The following is a 19,769-nucleotide window of genomic DNA, read 5'->3' as shown; positions in this document are numbered from 1 at the left end:
AAAAGCAGTGCCCAGTGCCATGGCTTTTTTCTACCAGAGGTGTCTGCCCCTGCTCTAGACGGGGTTGGAGACTGATTTTCCACCTAAGCTTCCTTCCCTGGCCAGAGCTAACCTGTCTCTTACAGGTGAAGGTGTCCTACTCCCAACCCCCCTCGTTCTACCACCCAGGCATGGTGGAGATGCACCAGGGTTAGACCTGATGGCATCCCAGATTGATGTCCAGGTCCTCACCATTAAAACCTTGGTTTGATTTCCCTTTTATTCCGGCACCACCTGGGGTGGAACAGAGTAGTTTTCCAGATGCTTGCCGAGCCAAGACCACTAGGGGACGCGCCCAACTTCTGTGTACCTGCGCACATTCCTCATAACAGTATAAGTGGCAAGTCATAAAGGGATGAACAGAAAACCCAAGACATCCTCCTGAGAGTGGCCACACGAGTCTATTTAATAACAAAGGAGGCGATGGAGGGCCCGCCTGCGAGGAAAAGCTAATCCTTCATATTCATGGAGTGCCAACATCATCCTTTTTATTCCTGTCCATCAGACTGTACAAAAAGAATACCTAAGGAGTTGAGACAAGAGCCACTGGAGGGCTTCGTCTGCTCTGCTAAGAGCTAGCGTTACTAAGGGAAGAAGCCCAATGCACTTTCAATCTGCCCAAATCTGGGGTGTCCCAATCTGTGTCCTCAGGAATCTCATGCTCACCAGCAATGCCTCAATCCATATAGTCCAGAGGCATAGCCATGACAAGAACTTGCCTGTGTGTCTGTGGGATCAGGATGGTGATTTCCAGTCTGAGAGATGTCCCTGGAGCTAGAGCTCCAGCTAGCTCCCTAAAGTGCTCCTGTCTGCAGTGTCCTGTAAAACTTGGAGTGGGGGCCTTGCTAGAAAAGCACAGTAACAGCATGGATTGCAAGTCCCTTGAAAGTCTACAATCTGGCACACAAGGTTAATAACTTTAATTCCCCAAGCAGATATGAAATGGTCAGAGGGACCAGGAAAAGCTGACTGGGGAAAAGAAGTTCAGTCCAGATGCTTCTGATTTAGGAAAGTAGCTGCTGCTGCTGCTGCTAAGTTGCTTCAGTCGTGTCCGACTCTGTGAGACCCCAGAGTTGGCAGCCCACCAGGCTCCCCCGCCCCTGGGATTCTCCAAGCAAGAGTACTGTAGTGGATTGCCCTTTCCTTCTCCAATGCAGGAAAGTGAAAAGGGAAAGTGAAGTCACTCAGTCGTGTCCAACTCTTAGCGACCCCATGGACTGCAGCCTACCAGGCTCCTCCGCCCATGGGATTTTCCAGGCAAGAGTACTGGAGTGGGGTGCCATTGCCTTCTCTGTAGTAAAGTAGAGACCACAGTAAAAGAGCAAAAGAATCTCAACTCTGAGTGTTCTTACCTTGTCTTGAAGATCTTGGACAAGCCCCCAAGATGATAACCTAGCAGTCAACGGTGACCGATGCCACTGGATTCATGGTGTCTAAGAAGAAGATATTACTCTGGGGCCAAAGACAGTCTCAGTCACTCAGAGCTTTGTGTATATTTTATTTAAAGTGAAGGTGACAGAAAAAGCTCTGACACACACATCAGAAGGGGCCCACTAATTTAAGTGGGGCCATATATACTTCTCAACTAGCCTCTGAGAATAGACAAAAAACATCTCAAGGATGTAAGCGTTTTGCCCAGACCCTTTCCTATAACATACATCCAAAGCTCAAAAAGAGGAATGTCCTTGAACCTGAGATACTGCTCCCTACAATGCCTACTTGTCTTAGGCAAAAGAATGTGAAAAAGAAAGCAAGCTTGCCTCCTCCTTAAAGGGGCTTTAGGCTTGGACTCTTTATCAACCTGCTGGGACAGGTAAGTATACAGTTAAAATCAGGAAACTCTAATGTTGTAATGGTGGTGAGTAAAGCATTTGTATAACATACCACTGATAACTCATATAAGTATATCACTTATAAATTCAGTATGAAGGTCAAAAGATAAAATATCAAAATAATTATAACTACAAAATGAAATACTGGAACCATGTTTGAAGAATTAGATGACAGTATGATACAAAGTCAACAAACAGAGAGACTCAATGAAGAGCTACAAATTATTTTTTTTTAAAGGAAACTAACATAAATTCTAGATTTGAAAACTAAAATAATTGAAATGAAAAACTGATAGGTTCAATAGCACATTTGAGATGCTAGCAGAAATAATCCATAAACTTGAAGATGAATTCATAGAAATCAATGTAAAAATAAAGAGAAAAAAATGTTGAGGGAAAATGATCTAAGGCATCCATTCATCACACCATCAAGTATGGAAGGAGAGAGACTCTCAGAAAGCAGGGAGAGAAAGGGGAGGGAGTAAAATTACTTGTCGACGGAATGGCTGACCGGCAAGTCAGAGCGAAAGGGAGGTGCAGCGCAGGGCTCTTAGGGCGCCGGGCGGCAGCAGCCTCCGTCTAAGGCCATAGCACCCTGAACGCGCCCTATCTCATCTGATCTCGGAAGCTAAGCAGGGTCGGGCCTGGTGAGTACTTGGGTGGGAGACCGCCTGGGCATACCGGGTGCTGTAGGCTCTTTGCCTTCCCTCTCCTTTAGCCCCCGCCCCACGTCCCAACTCTTGGGCTCCCGCAGCCCCAGCCCCTCCTGGGGGTGGGTGGCCAGGGCACCGACTCCCGCTGCAGACCTGGGTTGCCTCCGCGCGGCCCGCGAGCCCCTCCGCATTTGGCTTCCAGGAAACCAGACGACCGTCCCGCGGGTCTCCGTCTGGGGCTCCCTTGGCGTGCCTCAGGCAATCCCGGGGGGCTGCACCAGCTCCAGCCCCAGCCCCAGCCCTACCCCCAGCCCCACCCCCACCCCACCCCACCCCCATCCTCGAAGACGAACGCCCGAGTTCGCGCGCACCCGCGGGCACACACACATATATGTGCACAGACGGTGCATGTATCTTGTTCAGTTATACTTTTGGTGGATATATGCCTGGGAGTGGGACTGCTGAATCATATGGTACTTCTAGTTTTAGTTCCTTCAGGAACCTCCATACTCTTTTCCATAGTGGCTCTACCAACTCACATTCCTACTAAGGGTGAAGGCGAGTTTCCTTTTCTCCACATCCTCTCCAGCATTTGTTATCTACAGACTTTTCCATGAGGACCATTCTGCCTAATGTGAAGTGGAACCTCATTGTAGTTTGGAGTTGAGTCTGTCCAATCATGAGTGATGTGGAGCAAGATGACCTTTTTAAAATGCAGATGCAATTCTATCACCTCCCTGCTCCAACTGCTCTTGTATTTTCCCATCATAGAGAAGATATGACCAAATCCCTTCATTGCTTGGTCCCCACTTTCTTCTCTGATTTCTTTTCACTGGAATGCCCTCTGCACTCTTTTGGTTCCATCCCATAGGGCATTTTTCATTTCTTGAATGTACTAAGGTTCCCTTGTCAGGTAGCCTTCCAAGATGCTATTTTACCTGCCTGAAATTCTTCCTGCATCTCAACCCTGGTTTACGTCGGTTCAACCTATGGATCTCAACTCAATTATTAGTCTGAAAAGCCTTCTCTGACACCCAGTTTTTGGTGAGGGAAGAGGCCCCTATAGAAGTTCTCAAAGTATCTGCCTGTTATTTAGCATTAGATTAGTCTCAGTGAAAGAAGGAACTGTGTTTCTTCTTCTCTCAGCATTCTATTTCCAGAAACATATTGCATGCCTACTAGCTCATAGTAGGTGCTCAATATTTATTCAGTGTGTGAAAGACAGAAAAGTTCTGCAAAGCCTCAACTTTTCACTTGTCTCAGCACTTTGGATCTCTTTGTATCTTTGTCGATTCAGTTCTTTTCTTTCTTCTGTTGATGTGCACACTATATTCAAGGCACGATCTAAGGCATGAAGACATATCAATAAATATAGGTTCTTGCTTTCCAGGAACTCGTACATCAGATTTCTATAATTCAGGGTTTTTTTTAATGCTCTAGAACAATGTGAACTTTTAGTATTATCTATTTTCATTTCAAAGAAAGATCATTTTACTTACATAGCAAAGGTGGAGACCTTCCAACTTTCAGTCCAATACTTATACCTTTACCATTTCAGGCAAGTCTTGTGGTTCCTTCTGGAGGTGTGCAGCTCTTCCAGAAATGTGAAGATCTTCCATAGTCCTCAGACTTTGGTGTGATTTGGAATCCTCAAGAAAGTTTCCAGGTGTAGGTTCCAGACCACCACCTCAAAGAGTCAGTAGTGAATGGAGTGGATTCCAGGAATATGCATTGTTAACCAGCATCACTGGTGATTCTGTTGCTATAGACTCAATGCAGTGGGCAGGGCCTGGACTGCCCACTGGGTCTGATGTGGAATGGAAAGAAGGGCTTACCCCCTCCACTGTTTCTAGCCCTGTGACTAGAAACGGTCCCCAAACAAAAATCAGACAAACAAGATTATCCCAGATCGTAGTCCATGAGATGAAGGAACTAAGCAGCTGGTTGAGATGGAGCCAAGGGGAAAGGTTGCTCTTTTTTTCTCCACCTCTACTCCTTTCTTCCTTGATGCCTTAGTGATTCATCGTGGAGATTTGAAATAAAGTTCACAAGAGTCATATTTATTGAATAAAGATTTTGCATTGAACCAACTCTAAAAAATGAAGAAAGTTTCACCTGCCACATGTTTCTTTTAAAAAGTCAATTGCTTTTCAACTCTGGGGTTTCTCCATTGCCTTGTTCAAGTAGCCTTAATCGTAAAAATAAAATAAAACTACATAAAGATTCAAATATACCAACAAAGGAAAGCTTCCGTTTCTTAAATCATCTTTCCACTTAGTAGAACACTAGCTCTTTTCTTTGTATTTTGACTAGGCAATTCGTTGTATTGTGGCTCAGATGGGAAGGCATCCACTTGCAGGAGACTCAGGTTTGATCCCTGGGTCAGGAAGATCCCCTGGAGAAAGAAATGGCAAACCACTCCAGTATTCTTGACTGGGAAATGCCACGGACAGAGGAGCCTGACTGGCCACAGTCCATGGGTAGCATAAAAGTTGGGCACAACTGAGCAACTAAGAACAGAAGTATTTCCAAGGACCACATTCAAGAGATTTGGAACTCTTGCTTGACTTCCTCATGTTGACCATGTTGACTAGGCAGCAGATAGCAGCTGATTCATCTGTACAATTAACAAAGAATGTGTCATTCTGTTCTATACTTTTCTGTACTGTAGGAAGAGACTGTACAGAGCAGATGTCTGGACTTGTACAGGACTTTTGGTCCTTTAGAGGATTACAGTTGCACCATCAATGCTTGCCAGAGGTGGCAGGAAGGCGGCCCTGAAAGTTTGAGTCCAGACATGTCCAGTGTTTTAGGATGTATCAGATGAGTAAGAATGCATTTACCCTTCACTATGTCTCCATAGAAAGTTGCTTTGGGTTTGGAGGTACACACACACACACACACACACACACCCTGCCGCCGAGACAGGTCAAGAGCTAGAAACCACAGGTAAGGGAGACGGAGAAAGAGGGAGAGAGAGACAGCAAGAGGACACGCAAGCTTCCCAACCCCCGGCCTCCACACCCTCCCCCCTCCACTCTGGGTATCCACCCGGCCCCAAGTCGACCGACCCAACCCTCACCCACCGACACACTCACACACACTCTCACACACTCACCCTCTGGCCTGGGGGTGGGGGCTGGGTCTCGCCTTAGGTAGCCAGGCCAAAGGGGACCTTTGAGACCTCGGCTTCAAGGAAGTCTTGGGGTCCCCACGGGTGACCGCCAGCCCCAGGGCACCGCGTCCAGCCGGGCCCGGCCCAAAGCTGACGCCCCCTCCCTTGGGGAAGCTGCTTCTTCTGCGTGGCCTTCCTCTGAGGTGCGTCACGGGCTGTGCCAGTGTGTCTGTCTCAGATCCGATGCCATCCTCTCTCCCCTGTCTCCTGTTTGCTGTCTCTCTGTCGCTCGCTCTGTGTCTCCCTCTGTCTCTGCCTCCGTGTGTGTGTGTGTGTGTGTGTGTGCGCGCACGCGCACGCGTCTGTCTGTCTGTCTATCTGTTTCTCCCTCTCACAGTCCTGGAGTCTATCTCTGAACTTTCATCTGTTTCTGCCTCTGTCTCTCCTGACACCCGGCGGCCCGTCCGTTCCTCTGGCCTCGGCCTCTCACAGGTGCTATGGCTCTGGCTGATGAGGTTGCGACGGCGGGCTGTCGACTGTCTGTGTGTCTGTCCGTGTGCCTGCCTGTCGCTCGTCTGCTCTCGCAGGAAGGTTGTGTGCTTGTCCGGCGGCGTGGGGGAAAGGTGGGGGCCTCGGTAGGGCGAAGGGGCGGGGCTGAGGCGCTCGGGTGGACCGCGCCTCCGTGGCTCCCGGTGGGTTTGGGCACCGGGCAGGTGTCGGGCAGGATGGGCGCTCAGGGCCCTGGCTGGGCTGCGCCTAGGCCCACAGGAGGCTCAGAGGCCCGAGGGCCGCGGGGGTCGGGCGGCGGCGGGGCCGAAAGCCAGACACCTCCGGGCCGCGTGGCCCTGGGCAGCGAACGGGATCGGGGGAGGCCCGGCTCGCCGAGCGCGGCCGGGCCTGGAGAGGCCGGGTGGAGGGCGCCGAGACCTCCGCGCCCCTCAGCCCACCCCTCAGGCCCCACACGCACGCACGCCTGGCATGCCGCTGGGGGTCCCGGAAGCCCTCCGGGCTGCCGAACCTGGCCAGGCGTTTGCTGGCCGCGGGGTGGCAGTGTTCGGGGGCGTGGCGGCATTGGCCGGCGGAGTCTGGTCGCGGGTCGTTCGGCTCAAGTACAGCGCGCGCCCCCATGGTGAGGTGTGGCCTGCTGGCCCGACCGGCAGGTCAGAGCGAAAGGGAGGCACAGCGCAGGGCTCTTAGGGCGCCCGGCGGCAGCCGCCTCCTTCTAAGGCCATACCACCCTGAACGCGCCTGATCTCGTCTGATCTCGAGGGCTCACATTTGATGGTGGTCTTGTCATCTCCTACCTCTTTCTCGTAAAGCTGGCAGCTGAGGGAATGAGGTAAGTGTAAAATTGAATAACAATAGACTGTGTGGAATCTGTGAATGTGGAGCTCTGTGAATCCGTAGGTCTAAGGAGAGACTGGCAGCTGCCGACGTGGAGTATCTGTCCCCATGACCGCGTTTACGTCATCAAATGTGCCATTGACCGCCCTCCCCCCACCCCGGGTGGCAGGGACCCCCACGTGGCAGCCCCCAAGCTCGTTCTCTCCGGCTCATCCACCCTCTAGAAGTCTCCCCAGACCCTCAGTAGGAGTGGGCACTGCTGCGGGTGTGCGTTGTGTGTCCTTGTGCCCCATGTGACGTTGCACGACTAACCGCACTCTGTGTTTGCACCCTTCCTCCCACGCTCATGGGACCAGGCATCGTGGCGGGAACAAAGGGGCTGGATTCTGCTACAGTCAGGACTTGCTCCTGATGTGCTTCGGGGTGAGTACAGGCCGGCCTGGTCCTGCGGGGGCACGGAGCCCACGCCCCAGGGAGTGGAGGGTCAGTGGGTCTCTGGAGGTTAGCCTGGGAGAACCCTCACAGCAGAGAACGTGACCTTGGCGCCCCACTGCCGCCGGAGTGGTCAGAGCATGGCCAAGGCCCCTCGCATAGGGACGCATGGGTATCCCTCCCACAGCGGCAGTGCTGCCGGCCACGCCCTGCGTGCACGTTCTCGGAGGGAACAGGGCCCAGAGCGTCAGGGTTCACGAGGCTGCCCTGCCCTGGGCCTCTCCGTGCGGAGGCCAGCGTTTCACACGGAGGTGCACCGGCATCTGGGGCTCGGCCGCTGCTAAGGGGCCACCCTCCCTTGCAGGTGCTGCTCTGGGTGGTCCTCTGGTGGGTTCGGCCCTGGGGCCCAGCCCTGCTGGAGCAACTCTGAGGGCAGGAGGCTGTCTGCTCTGTCCTGTTCACATCTCAGCTAGAAAGCTGGATTGGGCTTTTGAGTTTTTTTACCAGCAGCTTTTAGCTATATGTCAGAATAAAGTCAGCCACAGAGTTCTCTCCTTGATCTGCTTGGTCCTCCATGTTTCTCTGAATTCTCAAAGCAGCTGAAGCCCCAAATGGGGTGGGGGTGGGGGTGTCAGGAGGGGCAGGGGCTGGGGCACCAGCTGCCAACCCAGGACTGACTTTTCTGTGTGTGTTTCCAGTTTACCTGCACGAATTCTCCAGATGTTTATACAGCATCCAGTATACAACAAAGACTACATTTTGAACTCGATGTAATCTTTACTCTGTTAATACTTGTTACATGGACCCGAAGATATTACAGGGTTTTTAATTAGTGAAAAATTCATGAATACCATAGAGAAAATATTTTAGAATTTAATGTTTCTGATATTCATGTAAACTTATGACTTCATTTATATAATTACTTCCTTTTTCTTGTATATTCAGGCTATGAATATCCTTTCAGATCAATTCATGTTCTGATACCTGATTTCAGTCTTTCAAATGAATGTACTGTAGTGCTTGTCTGTATAAATCCTATGAACAAACACAGGGCTTTTGTAAATGATGCATTTATTGTAATTATTCTTGTTTAATTTTTCAATGTTAAACCATGAGAGAAGGGGTTTTCCTGCGATTGTTAAATCATCATGACACGGTGTGCTTTATTATCCTTCCAGAATGTAACCAAGCTCTCCAACAATCACTCTGAAATAAGCAAACTTAATTTCAACCAATTGTTGTTGGATGTTAACGACTGGCCTAAACTGTACTTTTTCTAGCAAGAAATGCTTTTTGTCTGCAGCGTGAAGTGATTTAAAAGTACTGGGTGTTAAATGTGAGCTTCTAATGAAATTTGGGCTGAAAGGATGCCTAGAAGAAGACTGAAAATCTCTCCTGTAACCCAGTCTCTGTGGACCCAGATCCCTCCTCTCCGATGAGACTCTTTGGGGACCAATCACGATGCCCTGCACCCGCTGCAGAGCCATCGAGCTGGACAGTGAAGGTGCCACTTCCCAGACAGACAGGATAGTGTAGCTCTGACAAAGGCCTTATTTTTATGTAAATCATCTTTTTACATGATTGTAAACATGTTTAAAGAATGGACCTAGGCGTACATTTTTAGATTGTGATGACATAGCCATTCTGGATTGTATAAGTAGCAAATGTAATTTTTACTTTTTCAGCGGCACATTAAAAAAGCCAGCAAGAGATGCGTTCAGGTCACAGTGTGATATTTATTATGCAGCTGGTATCTTGGTAGACAGAGACAGCATGTTTCTTTACATGTGGGTTCTGCCTTTAATTTACTTGTACAATTCATTGTTACCATTCTATTTTCCTATTAATCTTTTGTGAACTTCCCGAATATGTGACAAAGTATGTACAGTCTACTTTTGAACTATTTTTATCATAGTATTATTTATTGCTTTCTTTCAATAAAGTACTGAAGCAAAATTTCCCAGGGCCAATAAAGAGTGCCGAGGGTAAGCTGTACTCTCACTGAGAACAGACCAGAGCTGGTAATGGGAGCCCGTGTCATCACACGGACATTCTGTTAAGAGAAATGGACGGATGCAATGGAAAGGCCAGAAGGCGGAAGCATAGGTGTCCCTAGAGGACGACCGACGGTGTGTTCATGCCCTTGGCTCCGGAGACAAGAGGCTCCATCACTTCAGCATCTGCGGGGACAGGGCCCCTCTGCTGCTGAGGTGTGGGCAGCGGGCCGAGGGTGGGAACAAAGTTCAGGTGTCGAGGCTCGCCATCGGTCACAGCGTGGGGTGTCCGAGGGCAACCTTGACGGGGACCCAAATGATGCACCCTAGTCCAGCATCAGGTCCTCCCCCAGCATCAGACCCTAGTCCAGCATCAGACCCCAGTCCAGCGTCACGGCCCTAGGCCAGCATCAGGCCCTCCCCGACGCTCAAACCCTCCCCCCACCTCCGACCCTTCCCCAGTATCAGGCCCCCCACCTCCAGTATGAGGTGTGGCAGCCCTACTTGTCTGATACTCCTGAGCACACTCAGGCAGCCCCAGAGAAGCAGGACAATAGCTCTGGCAGGAGGTGCATCTTTAGGAATCACCTGCGGAGCAGCAGCAGTTGGGCTTTGTTTCAGATCAAGGAGAGACAAAGAAAAGGCACTTGTGCAGGAGGCAGTGGAGGCTGTGGGCACGTTCCCCCAGCTCTGCTTCCTCCCCGTAGGGGCTTTGCTCTCCTGCTCTCTCACAGGCCCCAGGGTGGTGTCCTTCCAGATTCACGGTCTCCTTGATATCTCAAGCCCAAGTCCTGAGTTGCGTCCCAGTCCGGTGTGGCAGAGGGCTGGGAACACCCAAGCTCAAGGGCTGAAAGGATTCCAGGGGGACAGCCGGGCCCCAGCAAGTGGCAGGGCAGGGGATGAGGGTGGCCGCCCACAGAGGGCCCCGGAGCAGCACTGGAAGGAGAGCAGTGATGCCTTAGCTCACTCGGGGACGCTGCCCGGCCTGGCACTCAGAGATGTTACTGCCAGCAGCTCTGGGGATACAGGAAGCCTGGTGAGTGACACCACGCCACCCAGGCCGTGTGGTGGGCACTGCTGACCATGGCCTCGGTTTTCATTCTGGTTCCAACTGTCCCTCCAAGGGTGACGGGCTCCTCTTCCGAATGGCACAGATATTTTCTCTATGTGGGTGAACGCATCCCTTGTTTCTGTTGGCGCTGTTGTCGCTCATCGTGTGTTTTCCTCTTTACAACCTGTGCTTGCTGCTCTTCCAGTTTAACTTAGGAGCAGCCCTTATTTTCTGCATTTCTAGTTGTCAGCATTCACTGGGGCATTCCAGGTGGTGCTAGGGGTAAAGATCCTTCCTGCCAATGCAATAGATAATGAGAGATGTGGGTTCGATCCCTGGGTTGAGAAGATGCCCTGGAAGAGTGCATGGCAACCCACTCCAGTCTTCTTGCCTGGAGAATCCCATGGACAGAGGAGCTAGTGGGCTACAGTTCCTGGGGTCGCAGAGTCAGACACGACTGAAACAGGTTAGCACACACTCAGGTTTTAGTTCAGTCGCTCAGTTGTGTCCGACTCTTGTCACTCCTTGGATTGCAGCACTCCAGGCTTTCCTGTCCTTCACTGTCTCCTGGAGTTTGCTCCAACTCAAGTCCATTGAATCATCATGCCATAGAGCCATCTCATTCCTGTTTCATCCACGAGAGAGGTGGCTGGGGCTCGGCAAAGTGCCTGGTCCCACTGGGTGGGTGTGAACCTGCCCTCACCGCTCCCTAACCACGTGACTGTCACTGTGTCCTCCTCTGTAAATCGGGAGGGGGCAGCACCTGCTTGGTAAGGGGCACACACAGCATCTGGGACATAATCAATGCACCATCCATCTCAGCATTGTATTTACTACTAATAGGGATAGCATTTAATAATCTGCTCCTTTTTCTCTCTTGTCACTTAACTGTGCTCCAGACCACATCTGCTTTACTTACCCCTGTAAATCCCACACCCAGCACAAACGATACTCAACACATTTGTGGCTGAAGAGGCAGGAACATACGCTGTCCTCAAGGAGAGGAAGCTGAGTGATATGGGGGCCTGATGATAACCCTGTGTGATGAGGGGACCCCAGGAGGACCTGTGTGGCTGTGGGGTGGGGTGGGGGGCATGAGCAGAACCCCTGATGAGCTCCTGAGGATGGGGAAGGTGGCAGGAAGGAGGGCGGGTTGTTCCTTGTGGTGTGTCCACAGATTGTACCTCACCCCTCACTGAGGAGCACTTAGGCCGTTTCCAAACACATGTCACTGTTAGGATGAAACAATCATCGCCCAGCTCCTACTCAATTTCGTAGAATATGTTTCTAGCACTGGAGTACAATCATCTGCTTTATTCATTCCATGCTCCGTTCATCCACCCATCCAGCCAGCCATCTGTTCATCCATCCACCACTCACTAATCAATCCATCCATCCAACCATCCACTCATTAACTCAGCCGATCATCTCAGACCCATTGAGAAGACAGACGCCTCCTCTACTCCTTCTCCCAGGAGGACCCCCAGCGTGATTGACAGGAGCCTCATGGGGACGACAGGGGAGACACAGAAGGGAGATGCCTGCAGGCCCTCCTCCCTCTGAACGGTGAAGCACCCACCTGGTCCTAACGCCTCCTTGCTGGGGTGTTCAGGCCGGCCCTTTTCCTTCTTGCGAAACAAGCGGCTGATGGAGGACTTGATGCCCTTCTTCTTTGGGGCTTTGTGCAGCGAGCCCTGGCTGCTGGTGCTGCTGCTGGGGTTATTCCCGGGGCTGTCCTGAGAGCCTGTGGAGCTTCGGGGAGAGAAAACGACCTTTAACTGGCACCCTTGTGCAAACACACACCCCTCCACAAGAGCTACTGATAGAAACGGGCACCCAGCAACACCCGTGCCTCAACCTCGCAGCTGACAGTTGGAGTCTCCTTCACCAACCACACTCCACACGAGCAATGCAGGCCCCCGGTGTCAGACAACCGCACCGGGAAGCTGAGATTCTCTGCCTCGAGCTCTCCCGAGAGGAGGGCTTGACTCCAGGCCAGCTGGTGCAGAGGGCGCTCTGACCCTCCCTTAGGGTCGCTGCTCGGCAGGTGACGACGCTCCAGGAGAAGACGAGCTCCCCTGCTCTGGGTAGTTCCCCCCGCCTCCCACAGGGTAACCGTCCCCGGCCGTGGCAGGAGAGCGACGATCACCGTGCAGGGCTGCTGGTCAGGTGACCACACATGCCCCCCATCGAGTGCTGCCTGGCTCAGGACGGGAGCTTAGCAAGTGGTGGTCTGAATGAAGACAGTGTCAGTCACAGGAGGGGACAGGGTCTCCTGAGAGGAGACCCCTGCAGAAAAGGGAGGGACCCTCAAAAGCGAACCCGAGAGGCATGGGGCCGTCACTGTCAGGAACGTGCCCTCTACCCAGAGCAGGAAGAAAGCTCCCACAGGAGTCAATCTGTAGAGATGGACATTTTCTAAAATCACTGAGGTCACTGAGCTCTTCTTCCCCAGCACCTGAAGTTCACCACTAAACACAGGCACCGAACTCAGTGGTATTCCTTTAAAATCATCCTTGCAACTCTTTCAAGACAAGAGGTGCAGGGCTCCTGAAACTGACGATGCACACACAGGTCACTTACTTGTGGGCGTCCCTGAGGTCCTCATGGGTGGCTGTGCGCAGCGCCCCCGTGCGCAGGCGGCCCAGCCGAAGGGACCGTGGCCAGGCGAGGGTCGAGGTTTCACATTTGATGGTGGTCTTGTCATCTCCTACCTCTTCCCGTATAGCTGGCAGCTGAGGGAGTGAGGTAAGTGTCAAATTGGCTAACAATAGACTGTTCTGAAAAAGGCAATCACACAGGCTTTACATTATAACCAGAAACTTATTTGAAGATCTATTAGCTATGCTTTCCCCCAAGTACAAAAAAACCCTTGTTATAGCTTAATGCCATCTTAAAGGACTGTCTTGTTCAAAAAAAGCGAGGCTATGGGGCAACGAGAGCATCTGACTGAGTGCAGAGACCCCGGACGGGAGCCTCCCTGCAGCCGGCCTCGGCCCTCCCTGGAATCCAGCGACCAGATGGCCCTGCGGGGCAGGACAGCAGAGCGATGCTGGCACCGTGAATCCTGCACAGCATGAACTGCCCTGATGAAAGGACTGTGCTCATCGCCAGATGCTGCTCAGAAGCACCACAGCTAGAGTACAAAACCTCTCAGCAAAGCCGTCCAGACCTTTCTGTTTGAAGGAGAAAAAGACACAGCTTGTGCCACCATCCAAGATCATTTGTAGTGATGATGCAGGTTACTGGAACCCATGACAACAAGAGAAACACAGAAAAGGTACCTAACCCCTCCACGCAAACACCATGTGCCTGGATCGTATTTCTCGGTAACATACAGACTGGGGACTACCCACTGAAGTACTTACACGCAGTTCGAGTGTCATTCGCTCACAGTGGATTCCATAAGGCGCCCCCAGGTCTTCACTAAGAGATGATCTTGTATCACCCTAGAGCGGTGGGAGGTTCAAAAGGGAGGAGATATATGGGTACCTATGGCTGATTCCTGTTGAGGTTTGACAGAAAAGAAAATTCTGTAAAGCAATTATCTTTCAGTTAAAAAATAAACTAATTAAAAAAAAAAAGAAGAAGAAGATGATCTCTCTTGGACTCCCAGCGTTTCTGCTGGTCCTGGGTGTGAGGAAAGGAAAGACAGTGTGGGAACAGATTAACCCTGCAGGGTCCAAACAGGTCTCACTGATACATTTCGGTGTGTGGTTAAACCAGGGGAGGTTTTAGGAAACATGCATGGCATGTATTGTTATAAACAATGAGTGTGTTGTTTTGACCAACTAACCTGTGCCTTTTTGGTGGGATTCTGTAAGGAATACTGATCCCGTGCAGCCCCACAGGAGCTTGGTGACAACAAAGTAACTTAGTGCAAAATACAGCTGAACTCATTTAAGAGCAGCTGGATAAACTGGGCTCCCTCCCCTGAGCTCTAACAAGAACCCTCAGACAACAGAAGGCTACAAAGGCTAGAAATTTTCCACATGGAACTGAACAGGGATCAATCTCAAATTCAAGTTAAAATAAGCATTTATAAAAATCAGAAAACAACAACGAACAGAGCAGGGAAGTGACACACCTGGGTTGACTATGGACTCAGTGGAGACAAACACCTGCCTCAGAGTCAGGGCCCAGGCCAGCCCCTTCTCCTGGGCCTCCTCCTGAGGAAGGCCTCTGGGTCTGGGCCTGGCTGCCCTCCCCAGGATGGGAGCTGCCCCACTGGTGCCACATGTGGCTAGGAAGGGCAGTGCCTTGTCCTCGCTGAACAGGAGGGCAAAGCAGGCCACAGAGCAGGCGAGCGGCACACCCAGGTCACCAACCCCAGGGGGACGGCGCTGCTCTGCTGTGCTCAGCAGAAGGGCTCCCGGGCACTGAGCTGCCTGAACTGGAGCACAGCCACCCCAGTCCTGCGGGAAGGCCCAGGAGTGCTCGGTCAGTGGGCTGGGAGCAGGAGAGGGACAAGGAAGGCCAGCCCTTGGGGCACTGGACTCCAACAACAGGGGCTCATCCAAGTGACCCGAGGGGAGAGGCAGAGAGCTCCCTCCTGATGCTCCCTCCATCAGGGATGCCGTGATGGACACGAGAGCCTCTAGAGGAAAGCGGGCTGGACAGCACCATGGTTAAGTGTCCAGGCTCTGATCAGACCAGTCCGCACCACGCTGCTGGGTGTGAGAGCCTGGGCAGGGTGCCCGGCCTCGCTAAGCCTCAGTGTCTATGTCTGCTGAATGGGGATAGCAGCAGCCTGGACCTCACCTGGGGATGAGATGACAGACTTGGAAAGCACGTGCCCGGCACAGAGTCTCCTGCACACTGCTACCCACCATCATTAAATTGGCTTCCCGCAAATCTAACATCTATGGCTCTGATTCAGTCATTTCTTACATGAAAACACTAAGTGGAAATTCCATGGTGGTCCAAAGGTTAAGACTTGGCACTTTCACTGCCGGGACACTGGTCTGATCCCTGCTTGGGGAACTAAGATCCCATAAGCTGTGCAGCATGGCCAAAAACATAAGTACAGAAATTTTTAGAAATAATAAATAATACTATGTCTATTATAAACAAGCATGAGATGATCAGAAGGCAAACAAGTGGGAGAAAGGCAAATTGTTACAATTGTCCCAACGAATGACCTATTTCCAACAGAACCATCAGCACATTTTAAGTGGTGGGTGAGTTTCATCACTTCCATTAAAACATCAATTATTCACCAGGACATAACTACACAGTGTTCATTCACGTTAAACGATAAGGACTCTTCAATACTTCACAGAGAAACAAAGGCCTGCTAAATTACTAAATAGTTTACCTTTCGATGCTGCTTCCTTAAATCACTAGGCTGATAGATGCATGCAAAGAAATGAAGAGAAACCAGATTCATTGCGACTTTGAAGCTAAAACTTCAAGAATCCGTAGAGGCAAATACAGTAAAGCAAAAATGATGGCAAACATGTAAGTGACATGAAGATTTAGAGAACATGTGACTGGAAACAGAACATTTTTTTTGACCACAGAAGTTAAATAAGCTATTCGAGATTTACTAGAGAAACACTATAAATTATTACTCAAGAAGATACCATTCTATTACAACATCATGATTTATTAAAGCATAGCATTCTGTACAACAAAGGGCCTTAACAGGTGTCTATTCTCAGCCAAATTTCTCTATAAGTTAGTTTCTCTTAATCAAAAACATGTTATACTTTAAATTATTAATTTAACTGATGAGGAAGTTACCATAATATCTATTTTAACACTGAACAAATCTAACCACCTTTTGGACATTAATGTAAAATCCTGACACAGAATTTGATTTAAAACTTCTCACAATAAATTCATTAAAGCAAGTTCCCTGTGAAAATATGTAAGAATGAAAGCTAGCATAATAGCAGGTGCAGTCTTTACATTTTATTAACCATAGAAGATACTTTTTTAACGAGTCTAATAGAGACATTAACTGTGCAAAAGCTGATGAGATTTACAGTCTTAAATACAAGCACCAACATAGAAAGGATATTGTGTCAGTTCAGTTCAGTTGCTCAGTTGTGTCCGACTCTTTGTGACCCCATGAATCGCAGCATGCCAGGACCCCCTGTCCATCACCAACTCTTGGAGTTCACCCAAACTCATGTCCACTGAGTTGGTGATGCCATCCAGCCATTCATCCTCTGTCGTCCCCTTCTCCTTCCCCCAATTCCTCCCAGCCTGAGAGTCTTTTCCAATGCGTCAACTCTTCACTTGAGGTGGCCAAAGTGCTGGAGTTTCAGCTTTAGCATCAGTCCTTCCAATGAACACCCAGGACTGATCTCCTTTAGAATGGACTGGTTGCATCTCCTTGCAGTCCAAGGGACTCACTCTCAAGAGTCTTCTCCAACACCACAGCTCAAAAGCATCAATTCTGTGATGCTCAGCTTTCTTCACAGTCCAACTTTCATATCCATACATGACAACTGGAAAAACCATAGCCTTGACTAGATGGACCTTTGGTGGCAAAGTAATGTCTCTGCTTTTGAATACGCTATCTATGTTGGTCATAACTTTTCTTCCAAGGAGTAAGCGCCTTTTAATTTCATGGCTGCAGTCACCATCTGCAGTGATTTTGGAGCCCCCAAAAATAAAGTCTGACACTGTTTCCCCATCTATTTCCTATGAAGTGATGGGACCAGATACCATGATCTTAGTTTTCTGAATGGTGAGCTTTAAGCCAACTTTTTCACTCTCCTCTTTCACTTTCATCAAGAGGCTTTCTAGTTCCTCTCACTTTCTGCCTTAAGGGTGATGTCATCTGCATATCTAAAAGTCCATTAATTCTACACTTAAGAGGATCATTTCTTTATGTAAGCACAATCTCATTTATGAATTACACATGATATGTAGTTTAGGATCCATCTACATATATTATGCTTATAACTGCTGCTGCTGCTAAGTTGCTTCAGTCGTGTCCGACTCTGTGGGACACCATGGACTTCAGCATACCAGGTTCCTCCGTCCATGGGATTTTCCAGGCAAGAGTACTGGAGTGGGTTGCCATTGCCTTCTCCTGTAACTGCATAGTGATACACCAATTCAACTTACTGCTATGGGGGAAAAACACCATTTAATGAGACATGAAGACAAAGCACAAACCCAACTAAGGGGACACACGCTGTGGACCACAGCACGGCTATGACCAGAGCAAGTGAGGGGACGGGGAGGAGAGATGGATGGGTAAACTACAGCCTCGGGGGCTGGTGGGGGATCTGGATTCATGACGAATAAGCAGACAACAGGATGAGGGAGGGAATCAAAACCAGTGATGAAAGCAGACACACTGTCAGAGAACTCCAACAGCAAGGAAAACATACAGAATTGTTCTTTTCCAAATATTTGGAAAGAAACAAGCATGAATCCGCAGAGAAATCATCAAAGAATTTTAAATATCAACTAATTAGCCAATGATGCAAATTATAAAAACAGTGTCAAAAGACCACAAAGTGGACTAGTTACCACTTCACAGGCCGCTAAAATGATTCACGGTTAATTTAATACAAGCTGACTAACAATGCAGCTAACATGAAATGGGTGGTAACAGAAAAAAGAGACAATACAAGTCCAGTTACAAAGCAGAATCTTGTACACATGATTTCATGGGGTAAACAGCAATACACTCACAACACCTAAGCTAAACACGCAAGAAAGCTGGAACATGTGCTTTAGAGCCGCACACTCTGTCACCAAAAGCCCTAGGTCGTCATCCCAGTTTTAGACTCGGAAAAGTGAGGCAGCCCGACGTCTTCCCTGGGGCCCTGGGGCCCTGGGCTTTTAACCTGGTTTCATACACAGAGCTGGACTGAGCGCATGGCCAGGTCCATCAACAAGCAGACCAGTGTAGATTCTTGGTTTTGTTCCCACCGCATGCCCTGCACCCTGCAGCCAGGCATCCCCAATGGAGAATGTGCGGCTTTCCCATGCCATGAGAGCTGCCTATGGTTACTTTCATGAAGCTGTCTGCTCCCTGAGAACAGAAACTTCCCTGCAGCTGCTGTGCCCAGCACAGGCCAGGTGCAACGTTACAAAGGCAGGCTCTGGCTGAGTTCATGATGACGTGCTAAGTAGTGGTCCAAATATCAAGACTAATTTGTCACTGTGCCATTGTGGAATGATTAAAGACTAGGCGGTTTAAAAACTTTTAGACCTCTGAGCGTAGCAAATGTACCTGATTTTCTTCTGGGTATAAAGAGAAAAAACAAAAAACAAACAAAAAACAGCGTGCTGGGGGAGGGATGCGCCAGGGAGGAGGCAGACACATACCAGAGTCATGATGCCCAGCTGGTCTCCCTCCTGCGCCAGGCTGTGCCGCCTCCTTCTGGGCTTGGGCAGGGGTGGGCAGGAGCCAGCATGCGAGGAAGTGGGAAGCAGGTTGAGGGAGCTCACTGATTTAAAACGACGGAGGCTGCCTAAGCTCCCCCTGCCCTCCCTGCTCTCAGTCTCCTCGGCCCGCTGCTCCGTGTTCTCCTTCTCTTCTTCGATCAACCTAAAATAGAATAAAATACATCACCTGCCTTTGTCAGCAGAGGGACCTGTCTGGACAATAAATTTGGGCTGGCATTCTGTGTCATGATTAGCAAATTCCAGAAACAGTTGCTCAATGAACATCTCAGCCAAAAGGTTCTACGTTTCCTCTTTTGAATATTCTCAAACTTAGAATAACTTAGCATTGAGTCTTACAAACTGGCCCTGATCATTCACGCTTGATTTCACTTATTTACTCTAACATTCTGAAGGGGCCCTGGTGGCAATTCTCTTTCCTGTGAAGAGATACCTCAAGTTTACAACCCTTACCTCCCCTGCTCTCAGGGCAGACATGCACGTCAGTGCCTCAAGTCTTTTCCACTGGGAATCAGGAACTCTGTATAATCAAAACAGCAATTCACAAACAAGCTGCAGTTTCTAAACACAAGTCTCCAGACCAGATGAAGTGCTGAGTTGATCTTTTTTTTTTTTTTTTAAGGTTGTATATATACAAATGCATCACTTTATGAAGTTCTCCACCAGCTTTGTGTGAGTTTCTGGATTCATGTCAATGTGCTGCATTAACCTAGAATTCACAGTTTCTGCTCTTCTCCCCTAATGTGTGGTGGATGTTTTTATATAGCAGTTTAAATACACGATTATGCAAATAAAATGATTTTCAGATTAAAATACAAGATTCTTACAGAAAGTAAACTCTCCAGCTTCACTTCTACTCATACATCTGGAAAGTTTTTCACTGTTGATAACAAGTTGATGGACAGAATTGACCATTTACATCAAGTCAACTTG

General features: G+C 49.5%; 1 protein-coding gene and 1 pseudogene across 1 annotated transcript; one reads left to right on the top strand and one right to left on the bottom strand.

The window, feature by feature from the left end:
- Nucleotides 1–2,448: 2,448 nt before the first annotated feature.
- On the top strand, nucleotides 2,449–2,567 carry LOC133233833 (5S ribosomal RNA; annotated as a pseudogene).
- A 9,141-nt stretch (nucleotides 2,568–11,708) lies between these two features.
- Nucleotides 11,709–18,994, bottom strand: LOC133233392 (liprin-alpha-1-like). Its single transcript, XM_061393161.1, has 4 exons — nucleotides 18,759–18,994; nucleotides 13,829–13,909; nucleotides 13,044–13,240; nucleotides 11,709–12,212 (listed from the first exon to the last, which is right to left on the bottom strand). The coding sequence occupies exons 1-4, from the start codon at nucleotides 18,765–18,767 to the stop codon at nucleotides 11,885–11,887; spliced, it is 615 nt and encodes a 204-aa protein (XP_061249145.1). The 5' UTR covers nucleotides 18,768–18,994; the 3' UTR covers nucleotides 11,709–11,884.
- Between the last annotated feature and the right edge of the window lie 775 nt (nucleotides 18,995–19,769).

This window comes from Bos javanicus, chromosome 20 (assembly GCF_032452875.1).
Source record: "Bos javanicus breed banteng chromosome 20, ARS-OSU_banteng_1.0, whole genome shotgun sequence".
In the NCBI taxonomy this organism is placed as follows: Eukaryota; Metazoa; Chordata; class Mammalia; order Artiodactyla; family Bovidae; genus Bos; species Bos javanicus.
This window is presented reverse-complemented; position numbering and strand designations above follow the sequence as displayed.

Excerpts from the sequence above, each read along its gene's own strand:
- LOC133233392 (XM_061393161.1), bottom strand. Across the intron at positions 13,241-13,828 it reads GAATGACACTCGAACTGCGT|AACAGTCTATTGTTAGCCAA; the intron begins GTAAGTACTTCA and ends TGCCTTTTTCAG. Across the intron at positions 12,213-13,043 it reads GACCTCAGGGACGCCCACAA|CTCCACAGGCTCTCAGGACA; the intron begins GTAAGTGACCTG and ends CTCTCCCCGAAG.